The sequence below is a fragment of the Erithacus rubecula genome, assembly GCF_903797595.1.
Source record: "Erithacus rubecula genome assembly, chromosome: 2".
NCBI lineage: Eukaryota > Metazoa > Chordata > Aves > Passeriformes > Muscicapidae > Erithacus > Erithacus rubecula.
The window spans coordinates 71,148,568-71,172,374 of NC_136685.1; the positions used below are offsets into that span (position 1 = coordinate 71,148,568).

Sequence of the window (23,807 nt, forward strand, 5' to 3'; positions counted from 1 at the left end):
TTGTTATGCAACACAATTGGCTTTTGTTTGTAATGGCACATGTTTTTCTTAGCTTTGCCACAGTAAAATTTTTAAGACACACTTTGTTTAAGTGGCAGTTCTACATGAATTTTTAATAGCCATAGGTAACTGTCTATGTGCCACAAATTGCCTGTTAGTAATGCTGGACTTTAGGGCAACCTGTTTGCCAAATATATATTTAGTTTCCCTTTCTTAGGTTTCCAAGTTTGAGGTATCTATTGTTTTACACAGAAATAAAGTTAGGCACAAGAAAAAAAGGAAGGCAACGCAGACTGCAGCAAACATGAGAAGAGTAAGTTTAGGAAATGAAGCTGCCAAAACAATCCTGAACTCAAATTCTATTCAAGCCACTAGCTATTTCTGAATGTCAAAACAAGCATGTCCAAACATTTCTCAGGAATTAAACATTGCTTATCACAGAATTAAGTCAACTTTTTAAGACAAACACACAGAAGACACTGAACATATTACAGAGCTAGCTTTTAAGCCAGGAAAAGCATAGCTGTTGGTATATAACTTATGAATCCATGCTGTTATTCAGAAAAGAGCAGATTTTCCTATAAAAACCTTTTCTCAATAACAGTAAGTTTAGCAGTCTTGGGAGACAACAGCCACCAGCAAGAGTGGTTAAAATTTTCACTGTATTATTCAGTTGTTTTATCTCATTACCTATATTATGAGCTTTCACAAAACTGAAGCTAAGGTAAGCAAACCTGTGATGCTGACACCATGAAAAAATCCAGGCCTGTAGAAGCTGGAGCTCTAAACAGGGTATATTAGCTATTACACCACCCAAAAGCATGCAGCTCAAGCAATGCTCCCTCCACTGCTGAGGACAGCACTGAGGGGTGGTAAAGGTAGAGGTAGCAGCTGGATCAGGCCAGCAAGTTAAAATGCCTGTTCAGCTTACTATTCCCTGGAAACAGTATGCATTCAGTGTCTGTGTTCATGTCCCAAGACTAAAATAAAAACTTTCAGAGGTAAATACACTAGGAAGGGGAGGGAGAAATCACACGGTTTTTACTCCTGATTCTCCTACAAACTTTTGTTATTTCACATCTTTCTGCAAGCAAATTTCTGTCATTTTACCTTCTAACCATACTCTAGGTACACGGCAAAAACCCTTTATCCAAAGGGACCTTTTCTCTCCCCAAAACCAGAAAAGTAAATTCAATTGCTAAAGTGAATTCTATAAAAGGTAGCTTTGATACTTTTATAATACATTACTCAACTGATGAAACCACTCTAAGTTATTAATTTTAAAATTCAAGCCATCTAAGAAAGTGTCATTCTCCTTTACCCTCTAAGCACATCAAAATACTCAAAGCATGAAAACCCATCAAGCTAGAAATTGACAGTATTTCTTTCTAGAAAGGATTTTACCCTCGCTCTTCTTTCTGCCTCCAGTCGCTGCATGATGAGCATTGTATCCACCTCATCATCCTCCTCTTCGTCGTCATCTTCATCCTTTTGCTTTGATTCTTGCAGTCGCTTTTGGAACTGCCACTCAAGCATGAGTTTGCGGAGGCGGTCGTTTTCTTCCGCTGTACGATCAGGCTTGTTCTGAAGGTCCTGAATCTCTTTACTCAGCATGTCCACAATGTGCATCTGTTGCTGCTTCTCCAGTTTCTCCTTCGCATCCCGTTTCCATGGATCTGGAGACAGGCTATCACCAGAGGACAGTTCTTCCTTGCTGATAGTAATGTATTGCAGATCTCTTCGCTCAATAGTCCGTGGCTGCTGTTGGGGCTGCAGCTCTCGAATAACTGTTTCTTGAGGCCTCTGCAAAGTTGAGGGTTTTTCTGATTTCACTTGCTGAAGGGGGACAGGAGGAACCACAGGCTGAGCAGGAATTAGTGGCTGGGAACGCATTTGGCCCAGTTTTCTCTCCTGCTCACGACGTTTCCTTTCTCGTTCTTCTTCCAAACGTGCCTTTTCCTTTTCATACCACCTCTGATGCTCTTCTCTTTTTTTACGCTCAGCAGCAGCTACCTGGGAGGATGCTTGTGCTCCTATCTGATTTGGAGGAGGAGGGGGAGGCAGAGGCAAATCCATTTGTAGTTCATCAAATTCGGCAGCATAATGCACTGGAGGCGGTGGTGGTGGAGGGGGAAGATCTGTTCTGATGGGCTGGGAAATGGCCACTGGAGTTGGCTGGCTAGCGGCTGGAGTTTTCCAACGGCCAGGTCCACTTTTAGTTAAACAAGAACCAGGTGACACTGGTTTGGAGGAATGGTTCAGGTGCTCCTGGCTAGATGTGCTAGAATCCACAGATGAATTCATCCACTGATCGCTGTCCGACTTCCGATCAATGTACTCCACATCTTTCCGTATAACAACTTCCAAGCGATTCCTCTCTGGCTGGAAAGCTTTGTCTCTGAGCTCTTCCTGGGAACGAGCTACACGCTGAAAAATAATAACAAAGGCAAGTGTGTCACAGTCCATCCACATTAAAACATATTTGAAAATGGCTTACAAAACACATTACTGAAGGTAATTACTTTAAACGAATTTCAGCATTTCCATGCCCAGTAGGTTTTCCAAAACCAATGATAAAATATTAACTCAATCGTAACTCATTCAGGAGATGGAAGACTTAGCAAGCTCCTGGGAACTGCCAAGTAACTGGACTGGGAGGAAGGATGAATGCAAAAGGGAGTTTCAGCTGAAAACCTCCCCAGCTCAAACAGTTTCTCAGGAGTATCCCTGACACTCCCTCCCCCCCCTTGTGAGTACAATAGTCCTGGTAGCTCTGAGCAGTGGCTCAGTCACACCAGCTCTGCTATTCAGGCTTCAACTGGCTTCACTGAACATCTTTCCTATTGGGAAAGCAAAGAGAAAGGCTGCAGAGAGAGGGAAGAGCGCCTCTGCCCCTCCTCCATTAACAGGCAAGATGCCCTGCAGGAAACTCCCATTACTGACACAAGTCAGGCAGGCAGTCTAATTCTACCTGCTCCTGGAACATGAATATAATGGTCTGAGATTTTTGTCACTTAAGTGCATTAAATACCAAGTCTTTTTCTACAGAATCTCTGGGTCCCATTGCACTGAACAGCCACCTGAAAAGGAACACTGGACCATAAACCAGGATTATTAAATCTGTTAATGATTCTCTTCAAGCAAATATTCATACTTCGAATGTTAGGAACTGCTAAGCACTGAACACATAATGCACCAATTATCAACAACTGAGAGAAGACTAACAAAGCAAGCTCCCTTTATTTTCCTCCATCAGTGACCTTAACCATGACCTCTAAAGAATGCCCTCTTTGAGAGGAACAAGTGTATTTTTTATGCTCTATTAGTCCAACAGAGCTGAACACACAGTTATTTGTGTTAGATTTGCTGTAAAGATGCACCTAGCCAAAGTTTGCTAACGCCTTCATAACAGAAACAGGCATTTAGCAGCTTTTTTTTTTTCAAGCTCAGCTCTCTCTACAAAGATTAAAGTGTATTTTTTTATTTTTGTAAAGATTTTTCTTCTGTTTCCTTATAATTTTCAACTTAAAAGAAATATTGTCTGGCAAGGAACAACTATTAATGCTTTCAGTGCCTGTAAGGAGTTAAAGCTTCTATTTTGCTTTAGCAAAATCCTTTTCTGCCCTGCTTTCAGCCTTAAGGCTATAGCTCAAATTCAGTGTCTGTCAACAACTTTAATAGATGGGCTTCATCTTTACCAGTTTTAACCACCTCTTCTAAGCTACTCACTTAAGCTTGTTTTAAGCAGGGGAGAGATGCATGTTCAGGCAGCAATTATCATAGAATTCAGTTAAGACAATTGGGTAGGAACCATTCTCTGGAGACATCCATTTCCCCTTCTCCCATCACTGACTGGGAGTATGTAGATGTTAACCATGCAACTAAGATTAAGTGAGATGAAATCATGAAATGTGGAAGAGTTAAGCATGGAAATTCAATAAAACATTTCCGTATCTATTTGCCACAGTCATTCAACTTGCAGCACTCCCTTTCAAAAGTACCATCTTACTTGGGGAGTAAAACATCCGTTTTTTTTAACAGCCAAAATAATGAGAATTTAGTTTCTATAACTCTATCTCTGTAACTGAAAAAATACTAAAAAAGAGTGAATTTTTCCTGAATTCACTTGCCCCTACATGTGTGAGCAACCAATAAATAATTCTTTCTTTGCTTACTTAGACAGAATCTCAAGATAATTTACATGAAACTTTTTCAAAAGTAGAAGATAAACCTGGTGTAAGGCTCTGCTCTTATCACTAATTAGGAAATGGCAAAAAAGAAAAAAAAAATCTCTCTCTATATTTTAAAGTCTGGTGGATTAGAGAAAGAAGATCATCCATTAACTAGATTTAGTAGATCTAGGTTTAATTTCCTGTATGGATTTGAGTGAAGTTCTCACTAACAGGAGCAGAACAACACTGTGTTTGAATTTCTAGAATTCAATGGGTATAAATTCATTCCATGTCAAGGTGCATGTACACTTTGATAACAGATACAATTTGAAATTATATATTTCTTTTTTAACTAGGAGCAGAGAATGTGCTTGAGTGAACACCTTGGACAGATCTCAAAGTACTGTTTTACTTCAATTTTAATACTTTATCACTTAAATAACACACCCTTCAGGCAAATATTTTTCCATATAAAGATTCTTAGAAGAATGAAGATTTAGTTTGCTTTTCAGAAAACCACAAAACATTTTACAATACAAACCCTACTACCACTTACACCCCATTATCTCTAACAGGGGATTAAAACAACCTAGATAACATGTCTGCAAGAACATGGTAACAAATGGTAACAAATTCTGTGAAAGGAAAGGGGGAAAAAAGACAAAATGAGAAGGAAAAAAACCCCAAAAATCATAGGATTCCTGAACACAAGCCGACCTTGGCAGAAGCATAGTTGCTCCTATCTCGTGGTACAGTTATAGAGAGCTGACTATTCTGAAAAAAGTCTCCAGCAGACCAGGAATGGAAAGCAAGCAGTTTCTTTCTGGTTTGTTGCCTTTTACTGAAAAAAATTACTTCTCACCTGCATGGTAGAATTGATAGAATGATTACTTTCTGCCTGGAGCTGGGGCTTTTCTTCATAATTTGGCCATTGACTCTGAGCTGGACCCATTCGATCCTGGGACTTTGAAGCTGGGAATGTAAAATATTCTCTAGTATAGGTCTGTGTTGGGATGGGATAAGCTTCAGGTCGTGGTGGCAGAATCTGCTCCTGAAAAAGGCAGAAAAAAAATTAGGCAAAATTCACATAGATCTGTACACAAGTTTGCTCTGAACATGCATTTTCCAAATACTTTCTTTTGGCTCCTAAGAGCATTATACATCTGGGACAGGAGATAAAGATGTTGCCTAGTATCAAGTGTAACTGTGGATATGACTCATGTTTTTATGGTCTCAAAGCGAGTATGCAATATTGTACAAACCTAAGAAATCACAAGGACAACTTGATGAACAAAATTTAATGAAATCACTGAAAACTGTCTCAACCTTTCATTAGCTGTAGTAAGCAAAACCCCACCCAGTCACAAGCACCAGCACTATGGTTGAATAGTTCACTAAGACACTGGTTTAACTCAAGCACACTGACACTACTGATAGACAAAGAAAGTTTAATAGCCAGCATTTTGCTTGCCACTTCTGACCTCTGTACAAAGATTTCCAGTAGAGACTGAGGTTATTTTGGTGGTAGTTCCAGATGCGTAAGCATTCTTTCCCCCAGGGCTTGGAGGCTGATCTGTTGGAAAGTTAAAGGAAGCATTTACGTGACTGATAATAATAATTCACAGAACTTAAAAGACTTAATAAAGTAACAGTATTCATAAAATAACTATGATTTTGTCTTTAGGTATTCCTAGCAAAAGGCTTGCTCCAAATGTTACCACTACACTGGTATTTTAAACTCAATCCATTTTTAAAAACAATCACTCCCTTTTGAATACAACAGCCTCTAAAACTACTGGAGGAGGCATCTATCCCCAAAAGAAGGAGAATTTTCCTTACTTGCTACATTGGGACTGGAACGGTGATCGGCTCTGTTCTTCATCAATCTGTCATCCCCTGGCAGCTTCTTTGGTTCACTGTACTCCGTCCACGGCAGCTGAGGACTCTCGGGTGATCCATTTTGTGTGGAGTTGTTATACAGCTCAAAGCCTTCACTCTTTGGTCGGGGTTTACCTGAGCCACGGCGGTCAGAAACTGTAACAGTTGGATATGTAGTTTCTCTTTTCACTTAACTACTGCCTAGCATATTTTTTTTAAAACCAGAGCTACCTTGAGCTTATATATTGTAAAATTAACATCCCAGCAAAGTGAATGCTAGATTTAAAAACCTTTTATTTCCTGAAATATGCAATCCCAAACTTGTATCAAATATACAGAATTCCTTCAATATGTATTCTTCAAAAGAATTTCTGAAAAGGTACCCCAACAATTGGAAAAACTAAGTATGTTATACTGAAAGGTCTCTGGATAACTGAGGCATATGGCATCTGGGATGGTGTTGTGAACTGTGATAATAAGGATTTGTTCTTTTAACCCATTCTTTCCTATACTGTGGTACTATCCTGCATGTAGAAAATGTCTTCATTGACATAATTATTTCCTTTACAGCATTATTTTATATTGGACTTTTATATGTCTTTTTTTAGTACCCTGAAGTAGGATGATACAATAAAACACTGGAGAAGCATCCAAGAACTTTTTATGATCAGACACTGAAACTTAAGGAGATATATTTCAACAATTCTAGTTAAAAAAAGTAAATAAATAAAAATCAATGGCGAAATACATTCCAGGGCTTCTGTTTACATTCATTTCTCTCCTACTAATTACACTGCATTCTGTGGTTACAAGGAAGACATATTCTAAGAGGAGAGAAGCTTTTATGAAAGGAACAAAAAATTCTATTAAGTTTAATGCCCTTTCTATTCATTATATTCTATTTGTTAAAACAAAAATTAATTAAAAACAGAGCTGTGTTTAAATGCATAATCAAGTTTTGAAAGGTACATATGCAAAGGATTGGTTAATTACTAGACCAGGAAAATTTCAAGCAGTATTTAAAAACATACTAATTTCTGCTAAGAAAGGAGATTTCTCTTTCTGTGCCATTATATTTCTTTTCTGGTTTAATATTATTCTAATACTTGGTAAGATACTGTAAATTATTATATTTTGTGCATTCTTATAAATTCAGAAAGCATACTTACAAAACTGTTATCAATATCAATATTAGTATCTTTACCTCTTTGCATCATTGGGGATGGCTGATTAAGCAGGGTTGCCAGACCATGGTAAATTGCTCCTTGCTTTGCTACTTCTAGTGTTACTACAGAACCTGTCCTGGTCATAAGTTCTGCTGCCCTGCAAAAAAAGGCAGAGCAAATAAAAGAAAATTAAATTTGGCACTGTGTTACTTAGTAACTCTTATTGTCAGAAATCTGTTGCTTGACAAAGCACTTTTTTTCAGATTAATACTTAAAATCACTTTGAAAAAAAATACAAGATAATGACAAGAAGATAAGCTTATGCACCCAGACAATACCTACTGGCAAGTATTATTTATTCCCAGTTTCTGCTTCAAAGGTCAAAAGCCATAATACTTAAAATTAGAGCTAAAAAAAAAGACTGCTCAAGACCAAAATCCAAATGTGTATTACAATCTCTTCTATATAGATAACCCACATCATATGAAGAGAAAAATAGTACACAAACAATTGAACTTGTTGCTAAGATTATCCACAGGCAGTTATGAAATGCCAAGACAAAGCCTACAGTAAAATATGAGCTTTGTTACCTTATTAAGCTAACATTTTCTTCACATAAAAAAACCCAAGGAAAGCATTCTGTACCTCTCCTGGGACAGGCCCACCAAACTTCGACCGTCCACACTAAGCAACTGGTCCCCTGCGGCCAGACGACCATCCTAAACACATATCAAGAGAAGAAAATTCATACACCAATGCTAACATGATCTCCATTAAAACAATCAATCATTCACACAAACTAGTAAACAAAGGATTTTAAAGCATTTCCAAAGGCTCTACTTTTGAAATTGATGATTAAGAATATTACTAACCACATCTGCAGCTCCTCCTTTCACTACAGACTTGACATATATTCCAAGTTTGTCTTGACCAGCACCCTACAGAAAAAGAGGCATTAATTTAGTTAATTTATATTTGATCTCTTAAGCACTCAACCAACTTTAATTAAAATTTTATATGGCTAAGTAAACCTCCACTTTCTCATTAGTTTTATATATTTTCAAACTGGAGAAAAAACAATTATACAAAGAAGAGTTACATTCAATTAAAGTCATATAAAAAAATAATATTAGGCCTATTATAACTGCAAGCTTTGTTAGAAGCAAAGAATATTTGGTCTTAACGCATGTTTGAATAAGAAAAAAATACATTAACTAAAACTTATACTTTAGAAGTTTGCTCTAGATCCCTTCCAATAAGAAACACTTATTTGCACTTTTACACGTTATTTATACCTCTTTGTATCATGTTTTTAAAGAGAGCACTGTACCCCAGTGAAACAAGGTAAATTGCAGATTACATAAAAAAGGAATAGAAATGTTTTTTACATTCATTAGGACTGTAAAGGAGCCAGGGTAAAGGAATGAAGAGTGCCTCTAGCTTTACATAAACAAGTAAAGCAGACATAAGTAATTTAGAATTGACAGAGCCAATATTTAAGTCTACTGCAAAACCATGCAATTCTGTTCATAAAATATCTTTCTCAAAAGTGTTCTGCTACATTTTAAAAGGACTGTTAACAGTGAACTTATTGCAAGACAGATACCAACAGATACCAAGATACAAGAATGAAAGCATCTATTCAAGCCATGCTGTTGTGTCATCCACATGCTCCAATGTACAAGACGCCACACAAATCAGTCCAAATGTTAGTATCACAAACCTTTAAATTGTCTCTCAAAATGTAAGACTATTACTTGTCATTTATCTGCTACAGCAAACAGTGCCATTTGACTCTGCAAGTCACTTAGGAGGGTGCTAAGTACGTTTTTAACAGAGCACAGACAATTGTAACATAATTTTTCTAATGTAACCCCCCCCCCCACCAAGTTGCTTTGATATTGAACATACAGCTTCCTTCTTTTTTCCCTCCTCCTTTTCAACTCTTTTCTTTTGGCAGCAAAAGCATGCATTGCTCCCCTTGTTATAATACAGTAAAATAAGAATGAATGTGAAGATTATTTAAACCTAGTGTTACACAGACAGGATTTTCTACACAAGTGAAAGACTTATTTTCAGCAAATCTTAGGTTAATCCCAAATGCTGTAGAAAAATAACTCCAAGTCTTACGATTCCAGATTAACATTCTACGTGTCCATATTTTTAATAATTGCTTAAGCCATATTTATGGATACAAAAAGGAAAAAAAATGCAAAAAATAACTGAAATACAGATACTTTCTTTGTCTAGAAAGAATACAAAGACAATTAAAAGAATATAGTTCCTTTTTGGGTTTTTTTAAGAGCACTAAAGAAACATTGCTGTAACTACAGAATAACTTTAACTTTATACCAGAAAAATTGGCTAAAGTTATGAGAAACACAAGTCAGAAGAAAACTAGATAAATGTAATGAAAAATGAAATCATGCTTCACAAATCTTTTTTTCTCCCCCAAGCAACAAAGACGTACATGAGGAAGGATGATCTAGCTGAACACCTAGACTTCTAAGATGGACATCACAAGATCTTTTAGCAGGAGTTCTTCAAGATTTCAAGGTGACACATAATAAAAAAGAATTTGTCCTTGTGTATTAATAAGAGTTCAATAATGGATCAAAAGTTGTTAGTCTTCATAAGGAAGATTGCAGAGGAGCCCTAAATGAATGTGCTGCTCACCATGCTCATACACATTCCAAAATAAAGGCAAACAATAATGTAACTAAATGTACCAAATAGAAGATTCATCAAATAAGTCAAAACCAAGAGTTGGAGATGGATCACACGATGCTGAATACTGGAGCAGTGATGGAGTGAAGATGTACTTCACTGGTTCAAATGTGAAGTAATGTTTCAACCTTCTAACGTGCTGGTTCCCATCAGGGCACTGTTGGCAGAACCAGTTACCACCTTCCCTCGCTTGGAACTGAAAATTAAATGACAGCATTTATAAGTCCCTTCCTCTGCCTCCAGCCACTAAATATATTTGAAGGGAAGTTCCCTGAATTCCAAAGGGCAAAAGAATCAACAACAACTCACCCACCCACCCTTTCAGTTATAACCTGATGCATCACATCTGTCATTGCAGGAACCAAACAGCAGCTTTTCTTGGGTGACCAAGGATAACCTGCTTCCTATGAAGCCACCTGGAATTGACAGCATTTTTATTCAGTCCTATCATCCAAGGATGCTAGCAGGAATCTCTTCCCCTTAGGTCCAGAAATTCAGATAAAGATCTGTCTCATACAAAGACTAGGCGAAAATCAGCAAGCCTTTGGAAGAGCACTGCCACTTAAAACAGTGTGCACATTAAATATGCGACTTTGGTTGCATTAAGACATGTATTCATGTCTAATCATGTAATCATGTATTGCATTAGACACTATATCCATCTATATACATCACAGATTTCTCATGCTTGATTATGACTCTTAGTGCACATTAAACAAAGTTGAAAACTTCTGTATAAGCCCATGATATGTGACTTATATTGGTTTGCAGATAATGATGAAATAAACATTTTCAATTGCACAAATACCCATAAGAGTGGTTTCTAAACTGACTTTAGCTCCTAAAATTTAGTCACTGTTTTCAGAGACACATCAGCTCAGAAATGTGGAAACCAGCAGAACAGAAAAGAACAAAGCAGAAACACCATGGTCACTAAAAATCTGAAAGGGTCACATTTAGAAAACTTTGGAATTCTGATTACTCCCTTACAAAATGACACTAACAGAACATTAGGTTCAGAGCTAACATTAGGTTCAGGGGATAATAAGAATCATCAGAAACATGGAATACCTTTCTTGAGAAAACCAACTAAGCAAACATATGGGCTCCTCAACTCAGCAACAATCAAGGAACTGATGGCCAACGGGATTATGAGTTGCACTGATAAAATTATTTATCATCTCTCTGATCAGCCAGAAGAAAACATTTTCTTACTTCTCCTATCACATCTAGCATGTTTTAAATAGTAAAACACAAACAAAATGCAACAAACCTCCACCTTGTGTAACATTTTCCATAGGATTTCATAATTAAATTGGGAAACAGCCAGAAACATCACTGCTGAAAGATTCCAAAGTGTAAACACAATCTGAGATTCTCAGTAGGGCTCTTTGATGCTTTAGAGAAAAAACCAACCAACCAAACAGCATAAACCCCACCAAACAGATTTAATGCACTCTGAAATTACAGGAAGCTAGAAACCAGGATCAATCATAGTATAGTTTGGATTGAAAAGAACTTTAAAGACCATCTAGCTCTCTGCACAGACAGGGACACCTTTCATTAGACAGGGTTGCTCAGATCTCCATTCAGCTTGGCCTTGAATACTTCCAGGGATGGGACATCCACCACTTAGCTGAGTAACCAATTCCAATCCCCCACCATCCTCTCACAGTAAAGAACTTCTTTTAACCATCTAATCTAAACTTACTATTTTTCAGTTTAAAGCCATTCCCCCTTGTCCTGCCCTTCTAACAAGTCCCTCTGCAGCTGTCTGGCTGGCTCCCTTTAAGTAGTGGAAGGCCACAGTTAGGTGACTCTGGGGCTTTCTCTTCTGCTGAACAATCCTAATCCTCCCAGCCTTTCCTCACAGGAGAGAAAGATCTTACACTTGGTTTTGTTATGTTCTTTGGCTAAAGGCACCACAGCTGGAAGACACCCTATCAGGCAGATTTTTAACTGCACATATACTCTAACCCTGACAGTAATTCTTCATTATGACTCAAAGGAGATGACATTTTACTCCTCATTGCTTCTTTTCCAATACTTTTATGATGTCTATATTTTGTCAATCTCTTTCCTGTTTTTTTAAAGGAAGTTATTAGGAAATGTGTTAGCTCAAAGTCATCTCACCTAAATACAAAACTAATGCATTCTGAAAGCATAAAAGTTATTTTAAAATAAATCTTGGTTCAGATTACATTTAAAAAAAAAGTCTTTATCAGTTACAACATTTGCTTATATCTTATTAGGATCAGTGAACGTCTCCTCTAATTCACATTATTTAACATGTTTCTAATGGTACACATGTGCTTGCACAAGCTTGGGAAGACTTCTCACTAAATACCCTTAAAATCAACTCATCACCTTCCCTACAACTTTTACTCTAAGCTTTACAATAATTTCAATACAAATTCCTGATTTCTGTTGAAATAGACTTGATTTTGGTTTGGTTCTACTTTCCAGAAGACTGCATTAGAAAGAAATACACAATTATTAGAAACACAAAAATGTTCCTAATATATGTAGTCACCCATACTAAACTCCAAAGTGAATAAAATTCTCATACGTGTCCCATGGGTTTTCCTGTTTTCATTCAGTGACTTTAAAATAAAACAGATTTCTTTGTGAACTACTTATTACACTGCTTTTCATTCAAAGGAATGCGAAAGTCAGCATAATTAAAACTATTTCCCCACAAATAAAACAGAGCAATAAAATGTGTGTATCAATAACAAAAATATGATAAACCTTCCTTTCACTTTGTTTTCTCTGATCCTTAATACCAGAAGCATGTGTATCCATATGGCTTTTAGTCCAAACAGAAGAACACAACTGTAAAGGAGTCAGATGACTGTGGAAAGCAAGAATGCAGTAAGCATAAAGAGACGGCTTATTCCTTTTCCCTGGGATTAATAAACTGAAACCTACAGCATATTTTCTCAAATATACATAAACAATCTTGAAAACATTTATAAGTATTTTTTAAAAAATAATATAAGATATTCTATATTTTAAAAAGTCTCTCTAGAGCTACCAATCTACCTATTTTTTTTTAGTCTTGAAATTTTCTCCTGCAATCCTTGCAGAAAGTAAAAGAAACCCTTTGGAGGAAAAAATTTGGTAAATCCTCCCCTTTAAGTACTAATTTAAGGAAAAAAACCCACTAAACTATTTCTGCTGTTTCAGTTCACCTGGGTGACAATATTCCTGAAGTGAACTCTAACACTATTCTGAAGACCTCTAAATGATATCTACTTTTATAATACGTAGCCAAAACTGAACACTTGGGGGAAAAAAGTTCTATAATGAAGATATTAGCTGAACACAATTCAACAAATAATGGAGACTGAAGAAGGGAACATGGTACTTAAAAAAGCTGATGCCTGTAGTACATCAGACCTAAGCTTCAATACGAGAAACACTTCCATTCTGTGCTTTTACAGTCCAGTTAAGTAATCAGTACACATAAACCTTTATGCACAAATGAAGTGCACAACACAGAGAGAACTAGTTTGGAGGCCAGCAGTAAAGCACTATTCACACATTTCAGGATTTTTAAAATACTCCAGTAGTAAGTTAATTGCAGTGACAGCAGTAGTGCACTTACACAGAGCGTTGGGAAGAAACCCACCTGTCTGCTCCCATGTTGTCTCACTTGGAGCTGTGCAGGCACTACTGTGTTGTGGCAGGTCCCATAACAGACCTGGCTGGAGACTCAGCTGATCCCCGTCTCCAGCTCCTTTCCTCCCAAATACAAGCTTTGTTTTCAACTTAATCAGCTTCCCTAAATTGTTTACAGCACAGCATGACTGTTCATAAAAGTGCAGGAAAGCCTGGATCATTAAGGGAGGTTGATACCATTATTTGTTGAAAAATTTTATTTTCAACCCAACCACCTCAATCACTTGAAATTCTTAAATCCTACTATAGCTCACCTATTGACTTTTCAAGGAGCTATGTGTAATGTCTGCAAAACAACTGCATTCTAGTGGGAGCTGAGCCCCAGAACAATTGCAAAAACAGACACCCACATCCATGCAGGTTCCTGCATAGAGAAGTAAACTACACAGTGGAAAATATCTTCATTTCAAGCTTTTGAATGCCTGCATGGTAACTGCACTGAAAAGACACTTCCCAATTCTGCCAAGTCCCACCCATTCCCCTTCTAAGTGCAAAAAAAAATCCTAACTTTAGCAAGGGATGGAGATGAACGACACATGTAGAACTGATGAAAATGCATCTGGCTAAAAAATACATTGCACTTTTACTTGTGTAGTTGCACAATAGGATAAAAATGTTGTGTTCCTGCCCATCACCCCACCACTCCCTGCCTTTTATTCCAGAAAGCTTTATTAGGTCTCTGAGGAAGAACATGAAAAGATTCTAGAAAATAATCTCCTCCATGCTTGGGCTTATTCATCTTTAGCATGCACAAAGCCAACACATGGGGGAAACTGAGGCAAGCTATTAGATCCAGTACCCAAGATGAAGATTTGCATGAGATGCAATACCTGTATAAAGATCTTCTAATCATCTCGCACTTATCTTAAGAAGTAATTAAATGTTTTAAAACAGCACAAGTTGAAAGATGTTAACACATTGCACTTACAAGTTTGTCATGCACTTGGAGTTTAGTCAGAGTATGAGACTAATTAATTTAAACTTGCTGTGGTTTACAGGTTGGAATGCTATGACAAAGGACAACACTGGAATTTTAATAATTGGAATTTTAAAAGGTTTTCTAACCCTACTTGGGAGGTAAAAATAAACACAGGACGCTTCTGCATACTGAAGTCAGTTTAGAATGGTAACTTGGGTCTTTATTCTAAACCTGAATGAAGAAAAGAATATATGGGAAAATGTTTAAGTGACCAAACTACCTTGTAAAAAACTAAATAAACAAAGAGTTCTCCCTTATTGAGAGCTAGAGTAAAAGGAGCTACAAGGCAAGAGGATAAATGAAAAAATGAGGTATGAAACACTATCAATAAATCCAGAGATTAAAACTTACCAGGAGTTCTACTTTCCTTCTATCTACCTTTATTTCATCTGTGTGGCCCCATTAGGGTTTGACAATATTTAGAGTGCGACTGAAGGAAGATAGGAATGTTTTAGAAAAGAGGAGCAGTTTTATTTTTGACAAGGCAAGCTAGTTTGAAATAGCCCTTATCACAGAACAGAAACACGTTTAGAAAAATCTTACAAAATGGGAGTCTAATGCTACAGCAATGCTGCACAAAGATTTCATACCTGTTGTCAAAAACAATATTTGCCTCTTTGAAGCCCGGTACAATTTTCTGCTTAACTACAAAAATTCTGTCATGTTAAAGAAGCTAAAGGACCAAGCTGGATAATGTAATTTAACCTCAGTTTTTGAGATAGCCTAACAAGAAACAAGTCCTTTTCCATCATATCCACTTAAATTATATCAGTACAAAGTAGCCCATAATTCTTTTATTTAATTCATTTAGCATTATTTTGCAAGCCCTTTCTTGCTCTAAAAATATTATGCCCAAAATATTGCATTTGTTTAAAAAATCGCTATGAAAACTGTAGAAATAAGAGGCAACATTAAAAAAAACCCGATCAAAACAAACCACCACAGCTGCTTCTATAGAGTATTCAGACCAATGAAGAAAAGAACAAGATAAATACAGTGATCTAAAAAAAGAAACTGCTACTCCTACATCAGAGATTTAAAACTGAGGATGTACAAGAGCACCATAGTAACAAATTAATAAACATGACAGATTTTTAATGAGAGTAGTTAAGGAGAACAGATGTTATTGCTAGTGTTGCTCTGTCACAAGATGAGTTTTATAAAACTTCCTTCTCAGTAACAGACACAGGAAACTCTGGCTCACATAAATTCCATCGGCCATAAAATCAGAACACACCATATAGTGCAACTGTGTAGTGTATAAAATCACAGTTTGAGTAACAGGAATATCCAACAGACTTTTTAATGGCACCACTACAGCAATCCATGAGCTGGTGAGTCACCACAGAAGCACTAAAAGCAGGCAGAGAAATTCTGTTTGCTTCTCCTTCCCATTTGGTATTTGCCAGGACAAGCAGCTGTAAAGGCATGGTGAAAACAAGAGCCAGCTCCTTCTAGTGAGAGTCAACATGCAGCTCCATTCCCAGATGAGCCACCCATGCTGTGACATGCTCATGGGGATCTGCCATCTGCAGAAGGGTGGCTTGGAGGTGCTGACACACCACACAGCCCCACCACTACACCAGTGTAACGAATGAGAGGACATAATGGTCCATCTGTTGACCAGGTGCTAACCTCTTAACAGCTGAACTACTCCCCTCCCCACATATCCCACTCAACATAGGTGGAACACAAACCAGCTGCACTTTCTGTGAGGTTAGCAATATTCTTGCAGTTTTAGGAGACCTGAAAAATGACCTGGTTATTGCAATACCTATAAATGAGAACTACAAAAACTATTATAAAAACATTTTTACAGTTGTTAAAAATAACAGTAGAATTGTATTTAGTAATTAAGGAAAAACTATGCATCTGCAGAGCAGATCTGCAGTACAACACCTAACCAAACCTGATCCAGACAATCAACAGCAAGGTCTTGTCGTTACTTGCTCTGAAGCCTCTTTTGCCTACGCCCCTTGAGCTTCATATACCTTGTTTATCACTCCAAAAAAACTGGAGCAATGAACAGCTTCCAGTGAAGACTGACAAAATCATACCTGGTTTAAAAAAAATATCCTTCAAAAACATTTTTTTAAATGCTACATATATTAAAACCTAACTTTCATTTCCATAAAATGTCAGAGTGTCTTCCTAAGAATCTTTCGATATAGAAAAGTATATTTCTGTCATAAACACATATATATGTAAATGGTTTCACCTTTCACATAAATAGTAAAATTAATTAGTCCTGAACTGAAAGTATCTTCACTCTCCAATTATACTTTGAATCTACAGAAGTGTCATACAGTCACCAACCTTTTCAAGAATAATACTCCAATTTAAGTGGCTTCAGATACCAAGACTATAAGTCAAAACATTCCAGTATTTCACACAAACATAGATCAAAACAAGTATCTTGGATTTTTCTTATTTATGCAAACATGAAATAAGATTTCGTGTTAATAATGTAGGTATGACATATATGTGAGCACACATATACAAATGTACCTTACTAAATGTATCTGGGATGTCTCATAATACTTTACAGTCAACAGTTTTCCCAAGTCACTTAAGTTTCAGTGGTATTTTATAAAAAATTAAACAGTTTAATACAGGATGAATCAACTGCAAATAAAATGTGTTTAAAGAAATAGCATAGAAATGTAGTTTATCAAGCCTGACACCAGCCATCAGGCCTCAAATTTTTTATCTGCCTACACCCAGAGCAGATTTGACTGATTTTTATCAGCTAATTCCTGATTGGAGATTCTTAAACTTACACAGAAGATCTTTGCAAGTTGTAATAAACATCCTTGAAAGCAAGTTTATGGAACAGAATCAAGTCTCACTCTGACTGCCCTGGCAAGTAATTAGTCTAGAAGCAATTAAATAACCCAAGCTTGTAAGCATTTTTAAAAATAACAGTTTACTAAACTATGCAGCCAATTTACAAATTCACTCTGTAGGAGGCAAAAGCAAAGGCTTTTGACCACCCAAAACCTCACATTCCATAAAGCTTTGTGCATTCTTTAGGTTGCATCTGGATGAGTATATTTTATCTCTTTTAGGTACCAAACATACTAAGTCTAAGACTCACTGAACTACTTGCTGTGGGCCCAGAGGCAGGAGAAGGGCCAACTTTGTAGCTACTGGTCCCACCTCTAGCAAGGGCAAACTCTTCTGGGCTTGAAAATCAGAAAAATCCCACTTTGTCAGAGAATACTAAGGCCTGTGTTGCCTCAAGACCAATGCAAACACTTTGGAAATCTGTCATCCTTAGAGAAAATACTTTTCAAATATAAATGAGGTGAACCAGCCTACTGTATCTAAAAGTAATGTTAGCTGTGGCTACAGCTGCACTGAGTCATGCTGTACCCTGACTCAAAAAGAATTTTAAAACTGACCCATGCTCTACATATAACATACTTCTGCTTTCCCTTCTCACATATTCCTCCATGTCAGCAGCCAAAACCTAAATGCTTCTGGAGCTAGACAAAGTACAGTCACAAGTGGGCAAAATATTTCCAATTAAACAAAGCAAGCACTATAAATTCAAATTTTGGTGATAATCAAGATTATTCAACAGGTAAAGAAACCAAGCATTTAACTGCTATGACCAATTCCACAGCAGCTTTAAATTGCACTGAGTGGGAAAACCATGAAAAGTCTTATTACTTAGAGAAAAAAAAAATGCAGATTGGCAGCAGTACATCCAACCTCTGAAACATCCAACATCTAGAAACTTTATATCTGGTGTATCCAGATGCTCTATGTACAAGAAATCCCTAAAGGAGTGAAGAGAAAAGTCTGAAGAGTTTTGTTGCTGTTGTTAATGGAATAAGGGTTATGTGTTACTTTTTAATAAAACAATGTTTGCAATCTAGATTGACTTGCACACAAAGCAAGTAACTGAATATACTCTCATCTTCTAAATGTGCTTCTCACAGAACAACCCAGGATGTTCTGAAATGGACCTCATGAAATGGCATGAATAAGTAACACTCTACTGTACTCTTGTGCATATATAGTTGTTTGAGGAATTTAACAGGGTTCAGCATGGATAGCAGGTACACTGACAAAAAGAGCCCTAGCATTTTTTGTGCTAAACAAAAATACATACATTTGTAACAGCGTGATTTCTCTTGCACTCCAGGAGTGCAAGTGGCTTAATATTTAATTCTAAGACTGAAATTAGGTATGCAACAGTTTTTAACTTAATTTACTCTTACTCTCATGAAATGGGAAAAATGGTAAATGCAAAAGGTTTCATATACAACATTTGTAAAAGACTTAGCAAATTTTGTTCATTAGTCTTTCTTAACCTTTCTGAAAAAATAAGCCTTCTTTATTATTATAAATGCTGCAACTTAATGATATTGTACAAATACATTAAAAGACCTCTTAATTAAAAAAAAAAAAAAAGAGGTTAAATACATGAGCATGTTTGGTTCTACTTCTCTTTTGTTTCAAAGGAAAAATTGTTCACTGAGCTTAAGGAAACTATATTGCTTGAGCTCTATTTCACCAGAAAAGGGTTAATTTTTTAATGTACATATGCTATAAATACTCCACGAGCACTGACACACTACGGGCTACTCAGAGTTATGTACAAATCTACAAGTTGTACTGCAGGTTCTGTGACGCTCTTCCTTGGTAAGTTAATTCTGATGTTATGTTTCGCCTTAATTATGTCTGCACTGGGCTTCACAGTCAAGACATACTGGGCAGTTTATTTTGCAAAAAAAACAACCCTGTATCTCTGCACTTGCCTCTATAGCTAAGGATAAATTACAATCTAAAAATCCCACAGCATTAACTTCCACATAATGCAGGGTCTGCAGTTTCAAATGGATACAACATAATCCAGGATCAGTGTGTACACTAACACATACTATTAAGCTCCTAAATTTCTACGCCAACTGAGAGTATTACTCATGGAGTAAAAAAATCACAGATATCAAGTTCCAAAAGTCTTTTTCACTAATAAAAGTAACAAAAAAACAAAAAAAAAAAACCCAAAAAACAAACAAAACCCCAACAACAACAAAAAAGGAGCTGTATCAGTATGTATCTAAACAGAATTTTCGAAGTTATTAGAATGCTAGAATTTAATGAAATCTGTTACAGGAATTCTAGCTACAGTGTATGCACACTGCAATTTTTTTAGCAGGCATGCATACAAGGAGAAAATAGCATGTGAATATTAAAACTCACTTTCTTTCAGAATGCCTAAAATACATGTCTAGGTCACCTATTTGCTTTATCAATCTAAATATGAGCAAATAAATAAGATACAACACACACCACTTGAGCAGAGCTTAGGTCACACAGCTACTGAGAAAAACAATCACACTGTGATGGTGTAACCTTCAGATTTTACACACAAAAACAGTAACAAAATTTTGTACAACATCTACAGGGCACCAAAATTTAAGCAAAAACTGCTGGAAGGTAGGAATCAACAAAAACTGGGCAAATTGCTAACACACAGCTATTTATTTGCTAATGATGAAGACTAAACTGGCAGCCTACATACTATTTTTATTCTGTGAGACTGAGAAATCTGTTCTGGAAATAAGAATTATATACTGTCTTTTCCCCAAGGTCCTTTTCCCTAAGCCTATTAAAGTAACAGCAGTACTTTAGACTACTGAGGTGAATTAGTACTGAACACTGAAAAAAAAAAACCAAAAAAACAAAACCAACAAAAACATCTCCACAAAACAATTTTAAATCTTATTACTGAAGCATTTCAATTAATTCATGCTGGGAGGAAAGGTGAGAAAATTTCCTTAAATACGTAGAAAACACAGTCACAGGAAGACTTCAAATACTGAAGTATCTGAAATCTTAGAACCTGGAACACATGTAAAAAGCTAAAAAAGTTTTTAAAAAAATCCTATTGACTGTCTATATTTGCAAATACAGGTTAGAGAGATGCATATTTGTATATTGTTACCAGTATAATTAACTATAAGCATAATTTTCCATTTTGGGAAAAAATGAATAAAAGCTTAAACCTCTTCCCTCCACATGGCTCTCCTCCAAAATATTTGTAGGAAAAAACCTTAAGAAAAATTTTACATCAAAATTGATATTCCTGTAGTCTCAAACCCTCTTAAATTTAATACCTTGAACCGACTGCTAAATAGAAAATGACCAAGAATGGTTTAGAAATTAAAGCAACTTAGAATCATTTAACTTATCCTTAAGAAGAAACAAGGTTGACAAATAATGCAAATTATTTATGAGTAAGATGCTACATATTTGTTTTTAGAACAGAAAGTCCATTCCCTGGAGTACTTACTGCTGAACTGACATACTCATGTTTAAAATGCTTGTAGTAAAAAAGAAACACCTTATCACCTCTCATACTATTTCAGTAAGCACTACTTAGTCTGACTAGCTGTTAAAAAATCCTAGAAAATACACTCTGATTAACGTGTCAGTGGGGCCATACACATAGCTATTTTAAGGTCCTTGTATATATATTAATGTAACTTTTTCTGTTTATACTACTAAAAGATGACTGGACAAGAAGTAGAAGTGTGCCATACTTTAAAGAACTGAATCACAGTACACTTATGAGTATAACCAGCATGCAAAGATTAATCAACAAAACTTGTTCTATCATTCCTGCAGAACATGGGAATCCTTTCTTTTCTGAAGTAGTAACCTAAACAAAATTTAAATGCCTCTCCTCTGCAAATGTGTTGAATAAGACACCCTAACTGCAACAAATATGCAAGTTCTGGTCTTTTCAGAAGGGTCTAGATAGTATTAAAAATCTTACACTGTTTGGGACATCTATTTTAATCATTCTACTAAGATTTTATAAGAAGAAAACAGACTTTTAGAGGAACCTGGATGAAAGCCAACTAATATGACAAGTAAACAGATCACAGGTCATGCTATTCATGCTCTGGCACAGTAAAACAGTAGTTATTACACCTTAAACTTTAAACATTAATAGTCACTTCCGCAATTTCAGAAGTACATATGAAGAACAAGCTAAAAAATTAGTTTTTTCTTTCTAGATTTTAGGAAGTTAGCTACTAACATCTGACTATATTTAACTGCATGCTGTATTACATAGTTGCTACATGAACAAATAACTACTGGCAGGTTTAAACAGGCAAGAGAGCAGGAAAAAGTACAGGGATAGTAAAACTTCAGAGAAAAACAGTCCCAACAGAAACCTGAACGGACTTACCATGGATTCTGTTCTTCCAACAACAGAAAACCACATTTTGATCTCCGGGACTACAGATCCTTGAAAGAAAAAAAACAATTCTCCACTTCTCTTCCAGCCCTCAACAGCAACCACCAGCTCTAGTCTGCTGGATTTTCCAAGATACCCATCAAGATAACTCGGAGCCCGATGCTATGACACAGTGTAGCATTTATCAACACCAGCTATAACCAATACAATATTCAGACTCTTACGTAATCAGTTATGCTCTGACTTCCATTTACTTTAGAGGCTTTATTAAACTCTAAAAACTGCTAGAAAAAACAAAAAGGGAGCCCTTTTGTACTAAAGACAAAAAAACCTCCAAATTAAACAGGAAGTAATGTGCTGGCCCACAGATGGCTAAGAAGTCACATGCAAAAGCCCCCAAAAAAGTGATATATTTTTAAAGTAAACTGCATGCACACGCAGCTTCCAAATCATCTGGATTTCATAAAAACTTAACCACAATGTGGTTGGGAGTCTGGCAGCTTTTAACATCAAAACATCTTTCAGGGTTAGAGCAACCAAAGTCTGCACACAACCTCAAAAAGCAACACTGCTCCCTGTTCCCTATGCCCGACCACTCCTACCAACTGCATTTCCATATACCTATTACAAAAGCTATTGCTAATAAAGCTACAGAGTATCACTGTAAGAAAATATGCAATATCTACCAAAGGGCAAAACAACAAGTTATTCTTCTGGATCATGTATGAAGCTATACAGTTTAATTTTAAATAAAAATTAAAATTTGTTTAAAGCATTCAGTTTAAGAATTGCTGTTAGGTATTTTCCCAATTTATAAAAATACAAAACAAAACCCAAACAAGCACTACATTGTTTACACTGCTCTGGAAGCTAACAGCTGTTTCATAAGTAAACTTGTTTTCTCTGCTATGCTTGCATGTAGCATATGCACTTACTACATGTTTGCTCAGAGGGGCTGTCCTGCCTCAGATAACACCAAAGTGAGGAGAATTAGGGGATGCACTGAATATCTGCTCTCTCTGGCACTCCTGGCATGCCTTTAAAACTTCTAATTAAACAAAGTATGAGTAGCTGTGATTAGAAAGTGAAAGACGTAATGCACTTAAACATTTTACCTACCCTCCTAGGTGGGAGGAGGATCTAAGACAGGGTGCCCCAGGGACCTAACACTTTCATATACTCCTTGACTCACCTCTTCAGGTTTTGTTTTGGTTTTAATTACATTAAAGTATACATGTTTGCAATCACCTGGGATCCCAAGGTGATACTTCTATGATAAGAATAAGCAAGTGCATAGCATTTCAATGCAATTGCATCCCATCTTTGCTTGTACAATCTTTGCTTCAACTTCAATCCTTGTTTTTTAATTACAGAAGAGACTGCAACAATCACTTGATAATTAGGAACATTTGGTGTTAAGGTATTATATTAAGGTATGATTTCTAATTTTGTTATTAGAAACTCTTAACTGGCATAGAGGTTAAGCTAATGGAACCTCAAAACTAATAAAAACATAAACAGTTATTTGATTACTGACTTTTAGAGGTTTCCTCAGAGATGAACACAGATTTACTAGGAAAGCATGCATTTTTTGCAATGGGTAGAAGGAAGAAAAGCAGTCCATGTATTATTTTTCTTTATGATCCCCTGAGAATCTGCCCATTTTGCCCACCTCTAGAACAGCATCAAGCTGCAGGTTAACAAACTTCATCCAAAGCCTGTGACAAGTATGAGAAGCCCTGTAGCTCATAACAAGAAAGGCAGGTCAGCATTGACATGCAAAGATATTCTCACAACATGTTACTGAAAGCAAGTATTTTGTGCCATCACAGGAAAAGAACTGTTTTCCTAACAAAAGCTAAACATTCAGGGTTGTCCCTTCACTGGTTGGAGCAGGGCCTGTTGACCAGCTGCATTTTCTACTGCTGCAGCCCTTCTGAAGCACTGTAGAAACCAATCATCCAATAAACACAACTGGG

At 36.5% G+C, this 23,807-nt stretch overlaps 1 protein-coding gene across 18 annotated transcripts in view; it reads right to left on the reverse strand.

The window, feature by feature from the left end:
- Nucleotides 1-23,807, reverse strand: part of AFDN (afadin, adherens junction formation factor) — a 112,886-nt gene that overhangs the window by 14,612 nt on the left and 74,467 nt on the right. For 16 of the 18 annotated variants that reach the window (XR_013773507.1, XM_079299291.1, XM_079299302.1 and 13 more), the window contains 7 exons: nucleotides 8,089-8,154; nucleotides 7,862-7,935; nucleotides 7,255-7,373; nucleotides 6,012-6,206; nucleotides 5,654-5,745; nucleotides 5,035-5,223; nucleotides 1,405-2,427 (listed from right to left, as the gene is read on the reverse strand). Coding sequence is in view for 17 of the 18 variants with exons in the window: in XM_079299291.1 (XP_079155417.1) it covers nucleotides 1,405-2,427; nucleotides 5,035-5,223; nucleotides 5,654-5,745; nucleotides 6,012-6,206; nucleotides 7,255-7,373; nucleotides 7,862-7,935; nucleotides 8,089-8,154 (1,758 nt within the window). In the remaining variant the exon portion in view is untranslated. The remainder of the gene's footprint in view (nucleotides 1-1,404; nucleotides 2,428-5,034; nucleotides 5,224-5,653; nucleotides 5,746-6,011; nucleotides 6,207-7,254; nucleotides 7,374-7,861; nucleotides 7,936-8,088; nucleotides 8,155-23,807) is intronic. The other 2 variants (XM_079299307.1, XM_079299297.1) reach the window with 1 other exon arrangement.